Here is a 14,232-nt window from a genome sequence, read left to right as displayed (position 1 = left end):
CTTAAATATAAAAATTCGACGGGAATATGTATAACGCACGGTAGCGCGTTAGACCATCATTTTGGTGTTTTAAAAATGCGATTAATTTAATAGCGATAATTAAATTTCCATATCGCGAATGAAAATGTTAAATACGGGCCCTAATAGAAAGTCTGATAAAATATCAAATACGACTTACATTTATAAATAAACAATCCTGACAAGCAAACCAATTAACACAGCCGCCTGTAATGTATCTATTTGTGGGCAATGCTCATTTCTATTGCCACTGTGCCGGTATAAGCAACTAGTTAATTGTATCCAAATCAGTTTTACTCGTGTATATTGTAAACAAGCAACTGGTTCGCAGCTCGTTATTCTAGTTTTCCGATTCGATTTCCGTTCAAGGTGCAAGAAACAACAGGCAAAAGCACAGCTGAGACGCGCTATTGGCGTCTGGATTTTTTTGCAGCAATAGATATCTTGAATCGCGGAGGGATCGCAGCGCGCGCGCCATCCCAGCCGCTCGACCGACAGTCAGCCGCCGCTCCCCGCAGTGCGTGTACGTATTTTAGTGAAAGATTACAGTGCACCTGCCCGGCATCGCAGGCAGCTCCGAATCGACAACCGTTATCGCCCTAAATGACCAACTAATGGACGAACGAAGAGGTAGTCCATGCATGCTCGTGATTACTCAGAGTGAACACTAGTGGAGTGCAGTGTTGTGTTGATGTTGAAATGGAAGAGGTCCGAATTTCAGACTGGCCCGAGCCCCCGGGTTCCCATGCATGGCTCCCTGCTTATGGTTTCCAGCATGATATAATGGACAAGGATGACTATTTTGGCACCAACGGTGAGTGCCGCTTCTGGATGTGCTCTATTCCCCTCTGTTAAGCTAAATGACTATTTAAACCCATATCAAAGGACTTGAATCGTAATTTAATTTCGAATTGGTCCAAATTGCGATGTCATTGTCTGGCTTGTGTGGAATGTGAGTGGTTTTGCTTTGTTTGTAGGTTTGATGTAGCGCATTTAGATAAGATCATTTTGTTACGGGGACAGTTGCCAAAGCTCTCGTGCGTAAAGTTTTAAACTGGTTTCATCCTACATTTTGTTCCGTTACTGTAACTGAGTATATTTCATTATGATTGAATGCTGCTCCTTAGTCTTCTATTGTTTTATATTCACAAAAGATTTCTCTTGATTTTTTTATACCAGTTTAACTATCACATAGACTTCTAAATGAAGTCATTATATTACTTTACGTAAGCCTCGTGAATCACTGTGCTGACAAATTCAGGTAGCACTCATTTGAAACTCAATTACTTTCATTTGGAACGTTTAATAACCCACAAAGAAGGTCTGTTCATGTTCAATGAATAGCATCTGTTTCTTGCTGATCCAAAACAATGCTTTTAATGACCCACACTGTGTTAAGTAATTAATTGTTGCCAAGATTCAGATAATCTTTGTTAGCGAAACTAATGATTGATGATTACTTTAGCAAATCTTAGGCTGAAACAATGGAAGAATATATAACCAAAATTGCCAAACAAAAAAACTTCGTTTAATTGAATCTGTAAATAACTTAGTTCCCATAACAGAATGGAAGCCAACAAAATTACAAATAAGCAGATGTACTGACAGATGTTCTATGGTAATATCATCTGGATGTTACAATAAAAACTCCTCGCTCGAAAACTTAGTTGAAAAATTAAAAAAAATTCTGTTCTGTCATTCGATCTCTAAAACGTCACCGAAGTGAGAGCGATCGTTTCTCATTCATAATTTCGAAACTACACGCATCATTCGTATTAATAATACATATTAGGTATATTTACTTTTGTAGCCAACTTAATAGTAACTTTGCTTAAGCGAAAACTAGTGAAAGTATGAAATTAATAATGGAACACGTATGAAGTGAAACACGATTTATGCAGTTTTTTAACACATTAGCGTTGTCGGTGCGCTATTGTTGCAAGAAAATGAATAATCGATTCTCACTGTCAAATTAAATTGATTACCTTACGTTGCAAAAATTTTAATAATAGTAAATTGTCTTAGGTACTAATTTCTTAGGTACTAAAAAACTAACAATTAGCATTTTACGTAAAAAGTATAGCAACGAAAAAAAAGGTCATTTCCGCTGCATTAAACATTTTGATTACATAACTGTGGGATTTTAAAATATGGCGTCTACTAACTTATGAATGTCAATAAAAAAAATCAAAACTTGAGAAATATAATGTTTATTTTTAGAACAGTAAGTTTGTCAAATGATACTCAAGTGATTCCCGCTCAGAAGTAAAACTAAATCAATTTTAATTTACATAAATAAGGCGCAATTACTCTTTTTTTGTTTTCGGGTAAGGTTCGAACCTCATGCAGGCTTGGCGCAATGACCCCACGACGCGTGTTTACATAGTGCAAGCTTACACATAACTTTAAGATTAAACTGACATCACTATTAATTTGTATGTTTTCCAAGTGGATTATTTACGTCATTAGTATTATTTATGCGGACTCGTGACGGTTTTAATGCAAATTTTATACGTTTTTTATTCGCTTTCTTCCAGTGTTGCAAATTCATTTTCGTTAATATATCTCAAAACTAGATTCGGTTTTTGGAAGCTCATTTGAAATTTACAATATGATCGGCATCGTAAATATATGAAATACCTAGTATGTGTATAAAAAATTGCCACCAATTCGATTGATTGAGCGTATCCCCTTATTATTCAATAAAGACGCAATTTCTTTAAGCTTCGGTTACAGTGGCATGCAAAATTGTTATAAGAACATACCTAAATGGATTGTTATTTAAAATGTTTAAATTATTATTTAAAATTTAAAAACTGTTTATCGCGTTTTCACGGACAACCATGTTTTTATATTTTCCCGATTTTTTCCTTCATTCTGGAATTAAAATTTAAAGTATAATTAATTCTGTTCCTATCTGAATAAAGCACTAAATCGATAAGACGATTACCACATGCGGGGCGGTCGTTGACGGCAATAACATAATAGTTCAAATCCAACCAAGCTTTTATACTAATCTATATATTAATACGTGAATCAAAAACTTTGTATCCCTTTTTACGAAAATTGCGCGGACGGAGGAGTATGAAATTTTCCACACTTATAGAGAATAAAGAGAACAAGTGCATAATGCTAATATTTTTTTAAAATAATGCATAAAAGATAAGTACATTAAATCAATAAAGAAAACATTACACACACTACATACCATGTATTTGACGCACACACGCATGCATACTATTTATTGTCAAACTTTTGTTCTTGGCGTCTGTTGTCAAATTGAGAATATATTAAATATTGTTTGTCTTTATTAATATTTTTTATAGAGTAGCCTTGGCGAAATTTGTGATTATAGAAGTATAAAATACAATCATAATAGTGTACAAACTTACAATTCCAATTGATTATAGTCGAATTTCGACTACCGTGGGACCTCTAGTACTAATTAAAACGTAATAATAAATTAACTGAATCTTACAAATACATCAAAATACATTTTATACATATACTTAAGCACACTTTTTGTGATTTTAAATCATGTAGCCGAACAACTGACAACGAAACCTGTACAAATACTAAACCGAAAAACAAAACTCAATACTATTTGTCGGAAATATTTTATATTATCATAATTTTTTTGGTATAGCAGCTATCCACGAAGAGACTTAGAATAATAAAACTGGCTACAAATAAAAAATAAAAAAACAAAATAAAACAATTCACACAAATTCGGTCCTCGCGTTCCCGCCAAAAAGTCCCGTCCAAGTAATATTGTTTCTAGTACACAAGATCGAATAGCGAGATTTGTTTTGACAATCTTAAACTAATTTTTTAAGGAATTTTTAGACCTGTTAATTATGACCTTTAGGTCAAACCTTCTTTTAATTTATATTCTTATTAAAAAAAAAAAATGATAATTTGGAGTAAAATTAAATGAAATGAAGATGATTAATTTGAGACATTAATCAACAGAGACGAAATTAAATGAAATGAAATGAGATGATATGGGATGAAATATTATAATCTCAGTAAAATGGTGGTTATATACTAAGACTTTTTCAGTGGGCTTTTTGGAGAATCCTGAGAAGTTACGTCCAGCGGCTTTGTTTCATTTTCTCACATTTGTGCACTTTCACAGATATTAAACAGTTAATAAACCACCGTTATTACACATTTAAACCTGAAAAAACACTAAATAGACAAAATAAAACAAATCACACAACTTCACTCCTCGCGTTCCCTCCAAAAAGTCTCCCGCCAAAAAGTCCATCAAAACTCATAGATAATAAAGTCACAGATTACATTAAACTTAGATTCTGAGTTTAAAAAAATTTATTATAAATATTCTATTTATATCAATTTACACATCGCTTAATGCTTAAATTGTGACCAACCAATTGAACTTTATATACAATAAGACCTTTAAGTCAAGTCTTATTTTAATTTATATTCTTATTTTTATGAGAAATGTTATTATGGAGTGAAATGAAATGAAATGAAATGAGATGATATGGAATGAAATATACTCTCAGTAAAATCGTGGTTATTTACTGAGACTTTTTCAGTGGGCTTTTTGGAGGATCCCGAGAATCTACGTCCAGCGGCTTTGTTTCATTTTCTCACATTTGTGCACTTTCACAGATATTAAACAGTTAATAAACCACCGTTATTACACATTTAAACCTGAAAAAAACACTAAATAGACAAAATAAAACAAATCACACAACTTCACTCCTCGCGTTCCCTCCAAAAAGTCTCCCGCCAAAAAGTCCATCAAAACTCATAGATAATAAAGTCACAGATTACATTAAACTTAGATTCTGAGTTTAAAATTTTTTATTATAAATATTCTATTTATATCAATTTACACATCGCTTAATGCTTAAATTGTGACCAACCAATTGAACTTTATATACAAACGCAACCTTGTCGAGTCGTTTTTCGTGACAGGCGCTTGGTATTAGCGTTGTAAATTCCTTCATACTTGGAGCGGTGAAGCATGCGGTTGGACCAGTCAGTCCCTTAGTCCGAAAGGTCACGGTGTATTCACGTACCGTGTATCCGAGACTCCAAACACCTTGACAGTACGTGGCGAAGGGAAAAAACTTGTATCATTACGACAAAGGGATCTAATCTTTAGCGCCACGTGTTATTCTCCCGTTTTTTTATGTGTAACAATTACAATTTGAACAATTTTCGATATTTTTTAATATCTTGTTTTGTTTATTGTATAACGGTTAATTTTTGGAATATCTCTGACCGAATAATTAATAGTTTGATTAATGGTATGTGACGTAAGCATATTACGATTTTTTTTTTTTTTTTTTTTTTTTTTCTTTATCTTGCAATCAGTCAGCTAGACTATGAGCAGATGTGTTGAGAGCTGTTAGACGGTCAGAGCAAAATCTCCATCGAGACTGCTCCACTCTGTCAACTGTGTCTATCAAGACTTAGGATTTGTCGCCTTTTAAGCCTATTTATTAGGTCCGGTGTGGTTAGTTGCGTGGCAAGCTTATTAGGATGCATTTCTAGCCTTTTTCTGTATTTCATACTCCAGGTCTTGATTTCCTGTTTAACAGTCCTGATTTTGAGGTGTTCATGAATCTCCGATGTTTTTATAAACCACGGACAGTTCGATATTTGTTTCAGGATGTAATTTTGAACCCTCTGTATGATATTTATGTTAGAGTCACACGCCGAACCCCATAGTTGAATCCCGTATGTCCAAATTGGTTTCAAGAGCATTTCGTAGATGAGTAGCTTATTATCTACTGACAGCTTGGAATTTCTGCCAAGCAGCCAGTAGAGTCCTCTGTATTTCAGGTTGATTTCTTCTCTCTTCTTCTGTATGTGTTGTTTCCATACGAGTCTCCTATCAAGGTGTATTCCCAAGTATTTTACGCAGTGTTCTTGCGGGAGTTGTTGATTGCACAGAGTTACTGGCGGACAGTCTCCTCTACGGAGGGTGAAGGTTACATGAACGGATTTTGTCACACTAGTTTTTATTCTCCACTTTGAAAGCCAGGTTTCAATTTCTTGCAATCCAGTCTGTAGGAAGTCTGAAGCTTCGTTTGGGCAATTGCTACATGCCAGTACAGCGGTATCGTCTGCGAATGTTGCTAATGTAACATGTTCGCTTTGTGGTAAATCACATGTGTAAATGGTATACAAGACTGGACCCAGGACAGACCCCTGCGGTACACCAGCTTTGATTGAGTGAAATGGCGATGTACACTCTTCTTCTCTTATTTGAAATATTCTTTCTGTTAGATAAGATTTTATGATGGGGAAGAATGTACAGGGTAGAAGAGTTTTTACTTTATACAAGAGACCTTTGTGCCATACTCTATCAAACGCTTGCTGCACGTCTAGGAAGGCAGAGGAGCAGTACTCCTTTCTCTCTAGTGCCTTCCTTATCACAGAGCAGATTCTATGGACTTGTTCCACAGTGCCATGCTGCTGGCGAAAGCCAAACTGGTGGTCCGGGATTATGGCTCTTTGATGAATCTCCTCCAATAATCTGTGCAGCAGGACTGACTCAAAAAGTTTTGACGTTACGGTTAGTAGACTAATCGGCCTGTATGAGCTAAGTTCGTTCACTGGCTTCCCTACTTTAGGTATCATAATTACTTGTGAAACTCTCCACAGTGATGGAAAGTGTCCAGTTCTTAGTATGCCATTAAATAAGATGGTTAGAAAAACTATGGCTTTTTTGGGAAGTTCCTTCAAGACTTTTTTGTCTATTAAATCAAACCCGGGGGCTTTTTTGTCCTCCAATTTTGAGATTGTTGCCACGACTTCTTTCGGAGTTGTAGGCCTAATCGGCAAATCGAGCTGGAAGTCTTGACTTAGGGCCGAATCTATGAAGGAATCATCAGTGTTTGGGTCAGCATCATTAGGCGTGAATACTTTTGCTAAGTGAACAGCAAAGGCGTCAGCTTTTTCTTGTCTTGTTCTTGCCCAAGTGTTATTCTGCAACCGTAACGGCGGTTTGGGATCCATAGGCCTATTATAGTTCCTACAAGCTCGCCATAGAGAGTAGTTAGTAGCACTTGTTGCAGTTAAGGAATCTAGATAACATTCCATAGTTTTGTCCCTTACATTTTTTATGGCAAGTTTAAGATCCTTGACTGCTTTGTTAAGAGCTCTTTTATCTACTGAGAGCCTGCTAGTATGCCATACTCTTCGCAGTTTTCTTTTGTTCAGAATCAGTTCTTTTATTTCAAACGATATCTTATTTTGCCGTGGCCTGGGATTCAAGTGCTCCGGAGAGGTTTTCCAGCAGGCAGCTTGAACTGTTGTGGTGAAATGCTTTGTGGCTTCTTCGATATCCTCTTCTGTTTTAAGTGCTATTTTTAGGCTTAGCTCCGTATCAACTATTTCCCGGAAGCTATCCCAGTCTGTGTATTTGTTGTACAATGTTTGCCGAACTTCTTTCTTAAGAATAGTGGTGCTCACTGTCAATATTACAGGAATATGGTTAGATGAGCTATCGAGGCATGACTCAACATTGAAGAACAGTCGAGACAGTCCTGTTGTGATGAAAAAGTCTAGAACGTCTGGCAGTCTGTTCTGGTCTGTGGGCCAGTGTGTTGGTTCTGGAGTTGACACAGTAGTCAAAAACTGTTTATCTACACTTTTCTTCAGCTCCCTTCCACGTGTAGTTATTAATCTAGAGCCCCAGTGCGAATGCTTCGCATTCCAGTCACCCCCAGCAATAAATCTGTATCCTAAGCTTAAAAAGTAGTCAGAAAACTGTGCTTCACTTATTTTATGTTTCGGGGGACAATAAATTGATGATATATTAAAGTCTCCATTTCTGTCACTGACTGCTACTGTGGTAGCCTGGATATGTTCGGTACAGTAGTTTGGTAGCACATGGTGTCTAACAGTGGCTTTGATTATCACTGCTGTCCCGCCGTGGGCTGTACCGTCTGGGTGATTTGTGGAATAGATCTTATATCCTTTAATTCTTATCGAGCTGCTGGTCGTCATATGTGTCTCTGAAATTAGGAGAATGTCTAGACTCTGTAGACAGATCAGAATTTCCACTTCATCGATGTTGGGTGCCAAGCCATTGATGTTCCATGTAGCTATTTTTAGTGCAGTCATTTTGTTAACTTAGAGACTAGTACTGTAATGAGTTCAAGTAATGTACTCATTTGCTGTAATACAGTATCAATCTTTTGGGATTGTTTTATAAACATTTGTTCTATGACTTTATAAGAGTCTGGTTGATGGATTGTATTGTTTTGATGTACCTGAGATCTGACCGTATCGGCATACGATTTGTGCTCATGTGCTTTCCTCTGCTCCTGCAGCGGTTGAATTTCCTCTTTATTCTGATTTGCAGATGTTTTATAATCAGTTTCTTCCTTATTTTTTTGAGGTTTATACTCAAATTGCTTATGTTTACGTGGTAAGTGTTGCGAGGTTTTCCTTGATAGGATTTCCTTGTATACCTCACAGCCTTTATAATTTGCTGGGTGGGGTCCTAAACACAATGCACATAAAGCAGGTGTATTGCGATCCACTTTTGTGCATTCCGAAGTTTTGTGCGGTCCAGCACACTTGACACAGCGATATGGTTTCATACAATAGTTTTTGGTATGACCATATTGCTGACATCTTTGACATTGCACTACACTGGATCTTTTTCTGGGTTCTTCAATAGTAACAGCTTGATGATATATAAATCTAATATCCCTAGAAGCTCTATTATTAGGACCCTGAAGCAAATTTACAAAAAAGGTAGAAGTGGGTTTTTTGTCGGGACCAAATTTGGCATTAATAATCTCACCTACTACTGTGTTGCCACTCTCTTCAATAGCCTCTTTGATAGCAGTAGTAGGAGTAGTGTGGTGGAGATTTCTTATAACGATCCTGTAGGATTTTTGGTCTTTTCTGTTAAAGGTGTGTCCTATTAGTCCATGTTCTCGTATAACAGTTATTACCTTCTTGTATATCTCCAGGTCCACTGATAAAACTTTAAGTTGGTTTCTGCTAATAATCTTAAAAGAGAAATTAGATCTATCTGTTGCGGTTTCTAGGAGTTCAGTGAGCTTATGAACATCCTCAATTCCGTACAAGATTATAGGTGGAGGTTTATTAGTTTTCTTGTCTTTTGCATCTCTCGCCCTATATTCCGGCTGATCTATCGGAAGTCCGCTAAAGCTGTTTGTTGTTTTTATTAATTCGGGAGAAGGTTTGGAGGATAATTTTCTTTTTTTTGGATGGCGTAGAATGGGAACTCTTTGCCAGTCTGGTGGTTTTGATATTTGGGAGCACTGGGTGACTGTTTCTAAATCTGATTGCTGCATTTCAGCATCCAGCTGAGAGGAGCTTTCTTTGGTTTGGGTGTTTGGTATGTTGCTCATAGACATACTCTTGGCCCTGGTAAATAAACCTGGGTGAAGGGCCTGCTGCACTAGTTTCTTCTTGTTTCCAGTAGCATTAACGAACACTGAAGCCTGGTCACCTACTTCAGTGAGGTCTTCGGTAGCAAATTTCTCACTCTCCGGCCCGGGTACCGGGGAGCGCCGGGGGTCAGCCGGATGGCACGACATAACACATTCCATATTTTTCGACATTTCATTTAAAAAGGGGGTTGGGATATTTTTTTTATAGTACTTTCCCAAGGCACCATAACCACTTTTTCAGAAAGTCACTTACTGCACACTTCTCGGCTTGTGGTAGCCGTTGACAGGTTACTTAACCGCCGCCTGTGGTTCGGCGTTGTTGCTCTTTAGCACCACCCGGGGGGCACGTGTAGGGTGGACCTTAGGAGAAGGTGGTAAATCCTACGGACGCGAGCAACGTCGCCCCCAAAGCATATTACGATTTCAATTAATTGTTTTATATATTAAATTGTGGTTAGACTATTGCTCATAATTACAGAATGGACATGTTAGTGGTTTAAAATTTAGAGTGTTGTGAAATATTGTGCGGTCCACGTAATCAAGAAACAAAACGCTAATGAAAGTTTTTTACAAATCTTTCCTTTCACTTCGGTGAGACAATCAACAATCTTGTCACATTTATGGCAGCGGCAAATGGTTTTAGGCCAACGCTCTTCAAAAATATAATTGAAAAATTGTGATTATTATTTTTTTAAGTAAAACCTTTTCCGTCCAATGCTTTCTCGGCAGTTTCAAAGCCACGTGATTGTAGTATTATTATGCTGATTTCTTTTGATCTTATCACCTGGTTATTGCAATTTTTTGCCATCTATTCCAACTGTTACGGCTGATAGCGCTGGTAGAATATTTTACCGTGATTTTAAGATTTGCGATACTCTTGTCCAGACTGATACGTAGTGCTTATAATACCCTCCTTTTATACGTTCATCTTTGTAATTGTAGGGGAGTATATATTTGCCTTCCCCTAATTCTTATCCTGTTTTTTGGATCCTACCACTCCCGTCCAGGCGAAGAAAGTCAGTTAGCCGTCTCGTTGTAAATTTGGAATCCAATTCTAAAACAATCTTATGATATTAATGTATTTATCACTTGAAAAAATATAGAAATGCAATTTTGAAAGTGATTTAGTTCCGATTTATAATATTAGCATTTTTATTGATTTTATTTTATTATCGTTTTGTAAATATTAATTCATTAATGGCAGTTGTTTATTTTTGTTCGCTGTCTGCTCATGTGTTGTGTTAATGGTGAAAATTTATTTGGGTTTTGCATAACTATTTTTAATATATGTACTATGTAGGAATGTGTTATACTTTTAGTTACTCAGTTTAAATAATTATAAAAATAAATTGCGGTTGTTTTGTTAAAACAACGATGATTGGTTAGGATTTTTGTGTGATGTCATAAAAACCCACTGATGATAAATTTTGTCGTCATAATGTATTATATTTTAAAGATATTTATAATATGGTATAGTTGTCCTTGAAAGATTTTAAAAAACTACATAGTTATGTCATCGTTGTGCCAACCCTAACGCGTAGAGCTGGGGCAAAGACTTATAATACTACTATGTAGACATTTAACATTTTCCTGGCCTGAATAAAACACGAACTGGATGAATATAAAACATCGTCTAGACTTTACAAAAAAAAGTTGGAACATTCACCATGAACTTTTCCTTGTTAGCTTAAGTATTTCAGATGTTTGAAAGTTAAGGTCACCCACGTTATCTCACAAACGTTAATGAAATTCGCCAATATTGACAGTCCAAACAAATATTTTATCGTTAGGTATTTTTTATCAGTGCACGTTATCATCAAAACTTGTGTACCTAACCAATATAGAGCTAGGCATGGGATAAACAAAAGTATAATACAAACACGATTAAAATTTACAGTTAAACACAATCGGATTCTTTCTTCCAAACCGAATAAAAACGTACATGTGTATTTAAACTTTTATCATATTATTTTCTTTTTGACCTTTGCAGCTCGAGTCAAGTTAAGATTAATAAGGTCTTTGTGACTTTAGCGATAAACGGTCTAAAGTAATTTAATTATATTTAGTTCTAGTGATACTATGGATTCATGCAATTTATTTTTATGGCGTACATTATTAGGTCATTGTCAGTATGTCATCAATGACCGGAGTTTCTGATGAACTCATCAACTTTCGTTTATTCTTAAAAAATTAAAAACATGGTATTTTTACCGAAAGTAGTTGTATTAGTCGGCTATAGTATCGGGCAACACTTTTAAATATTTCGTAATTCTGTTAGGTGTAGACCAGGAAGCTGATGGAATTCCGGTGGCGTCTTGACCTAGAAACTAGGACAAATCGTCGAACCCTCTTACAGTTGAACGGAACAGGCTTTGAGGTGAGCCTTACTGCCCGGGTGTGATCTCCCTGCCACGCTGGGCAGGGATGAACCAGATACTAGATAACTCTAGTATGCAACCTCCGCTCTCAAATAGAGCCTGACTTGCGGCTGTAAGGGTCATTCATGGTTGATTTCTGCGAGAGTGTAGTCTCACAGGAAGAATGGACCGAGCGAGGGACGAGGTTGCAAAACAAGACAGATATTCACGTTGTCACCGTACTGAATTACATACGTGTTCGATTGACGATTCCAATAAGTGAGATGACGAATCAGCGATTTTCAGATACAAAATAAGCTAACAATAAAAATGCCATTGTAATATACACGGGTGGACACTTCGTTGGTTGAGAAATCGTATAAAACTTTATTTATAATTCATGCAAAGCATATTGAAAACCAAAAGGAATTTGATCTTAAATAATTTTATTTGTGGCCATACTTAACACTTATCTATAACGTGCTCATACGTAAACCAAATATAGCACGATAATTTTAATTCACATTTTTATCTGTGTACGAGTATTAGCCCCGAGTTCACAGATTACAGAAGTTATATTCAATTCTAATTGGTTGTAAACAAAAACATATCACCAGCGTGTATCGCCATGTGAAATAGAAAACTCTGCTAGTTACGACAGTGGCTTAACAGGTTTGTGAGCTTGTTTTCCCATCGACAATTTATTGTTATGTTCTTTAAAACTAATCTAGCGGTAGCTAACATGGATTAGAAAGAAAAACTGCAAAAACGTGACTCACCTTAATGGCTGCTTAAAAAAAACTTGTAAATTTACAAGTTACGAACAATAAGATTCGCATCCCCATAGCATTGACGCCCACTCAGTTTCTCGTCAGATCTTCTCAGTGGGTCGCACTTCCGATCCGGTGGTAGATTCTGCGAAGCACTGCTCTTGCTATGGCTAGTGTTAGCAACGCCTCCAGGTTTGAGCCCCGAGAACTCACCTGCCCGTTAAGGTTACTCTGGCATAGCCTCTCAAGGTTACCACATTAGGTAGGAAAAAGCATTGACCCACTGAGTTTGTCTCAATTGCGATTGGGTATTCGGCGTATTAGCCAAGCAGCTGTCCTTGAGAGGAGGTCAGGTCTCCTTCCAGAGGCGCTCTAGCAGCAGTTAACAAACATACCCCTGCTGTCTGAGCACCTGCTTCCTTTTTTTTATTGCCCTTGTAGGCAGACGAGACTTCAGCAATGCCAGGGGCAGAGCCAAGCCGCTGCCTACCGCTTAGTACTCTCCACAAGCCTCTTTTAAAGAAGGACAAGTCATAGCGCTCGGGAAACAAACTTCCTGTTCTAGCGAAACAGTACAATATTTTTTGCCGCCTACGATTTTAAAACTTTTGCTTTTAATATCTACGTGATATGATTTAGTTTCGCTAATAGTTGTCTGTAACGACTATACGAAATATCGCGTGTCGTACTAACATATGAAACTATCGTGAGTGTGACAGCCAATTTACTAGTCGTGTAAAATAAGTAATTGCCACACTTACCCACTGGTTTAGTTTCAACAATATCACGTTTTTTTCAAATTATAGTTTTTAATTAAATGTGCCAATTGAAAGCTCAATTATATTTTGAGATGTGGTGAAATAGGTATGGCACTTTTGACATTTTGAGAAATGGCACTTCGGAAAAGCACCTATATTCATACTTAGTCTCAAAAAATTATAATTTTTAAAGGTTGATTCGATTTTTAAGCTTCAAAGTACCTGCAAGTAATTTTCAAACCGACCAAATGTAAAAGCAAATCAATTTATTATTTTATTCTAACTTGCCTTTTACTACAGAACTGTCTATGTAGTAAAATTAGATGAAGTTCATTTGAGAACCGCTGGGCTATTATTTTTTATTACATAGCTCCAATGTTTTTTAGCCAAGGTAAGTTATTAAAAATTATTATGGAAATACAGAAATCACGGAAATATATTTTTTAAATAATATTATTTCAATATAAACACATTCGTTTCGTACCAATACTACTCTGTCGATTTCGTTCAAATATGTAATGCGTGTACGTCATACATCGATTAGCAAATAAACGCGACTTCATAAAATGCAAATGAAGAAAATGCAATGTAGATTTTTATGTCAGTGCCGTTCATGTACAGTACTTTGCCATTTCAGCATAAAATAAAATTAGTTGCGGCGCGGGAATTCTGCTAAACAATTTTGTTTCCACAAAACGAGGCAGTGTTTTATTGAATTAAACAGTTATTTCGTTTAAGATCTTAAACAAGGGTATTGGATATTGTCGTATGGTCTATAAAATATTCATACGGTCTAGCTTGAAAAGATAACGGGCTTTAAATATTAGGAAAGAGAGGGATAAAGAGAGAAAAACAGTATAAGAAATTTGTTCGCAGATTTTTCAAGCATTGCGTAATTAAAATAAAATAA

The 14,232-nt window shown here is 36.4% G+C and overlaps 1 protein-coding gene across 2 annotated transcripts in view; it reads left to right on the top strand.

Annotated features, from left to right (window-relative positions):
- The first annotated feature begins 502 nt into the window (after positions 1-502).
- LOC101741581 (serine/arginine repetitive matrix protein 1) overlaps positions 503-14,232 on the top strand; it is a 106,099-nt gene continuing 92,369 nt past the window's right edge. For both annotated transcript variants that reach the window (XM_004928576.5, XM_012692467.4), the window contains exon 1: positions 503-832. In XM_004928576.5, coding sequence (XP_004928633.2) covers positions 718-832 — 115 coding nt within the window. In that variant the 5' untranslated portion in view covers positions 503-717. The remainder of the gene's footprint in view (positions 833-14,232) is intronic.

The sequence above is a fragment of the Bombyx mori genome, chromosome 15 (genome assembly GCF_030269925.1).
Source record: "Bombyx mori chromosome 15, ASM3026992v2".
Lineage (NCBI taxonomy): Eukaryota > Metazoa > Arthropoda > Insecta > Lepidoptera > Bombycidae > Bombyx > Bombyx mori.
Note: the sequence above shows the minus strand (reverse complement) of the source record. Positions and strands in the feature narration are given on the sequence as shown.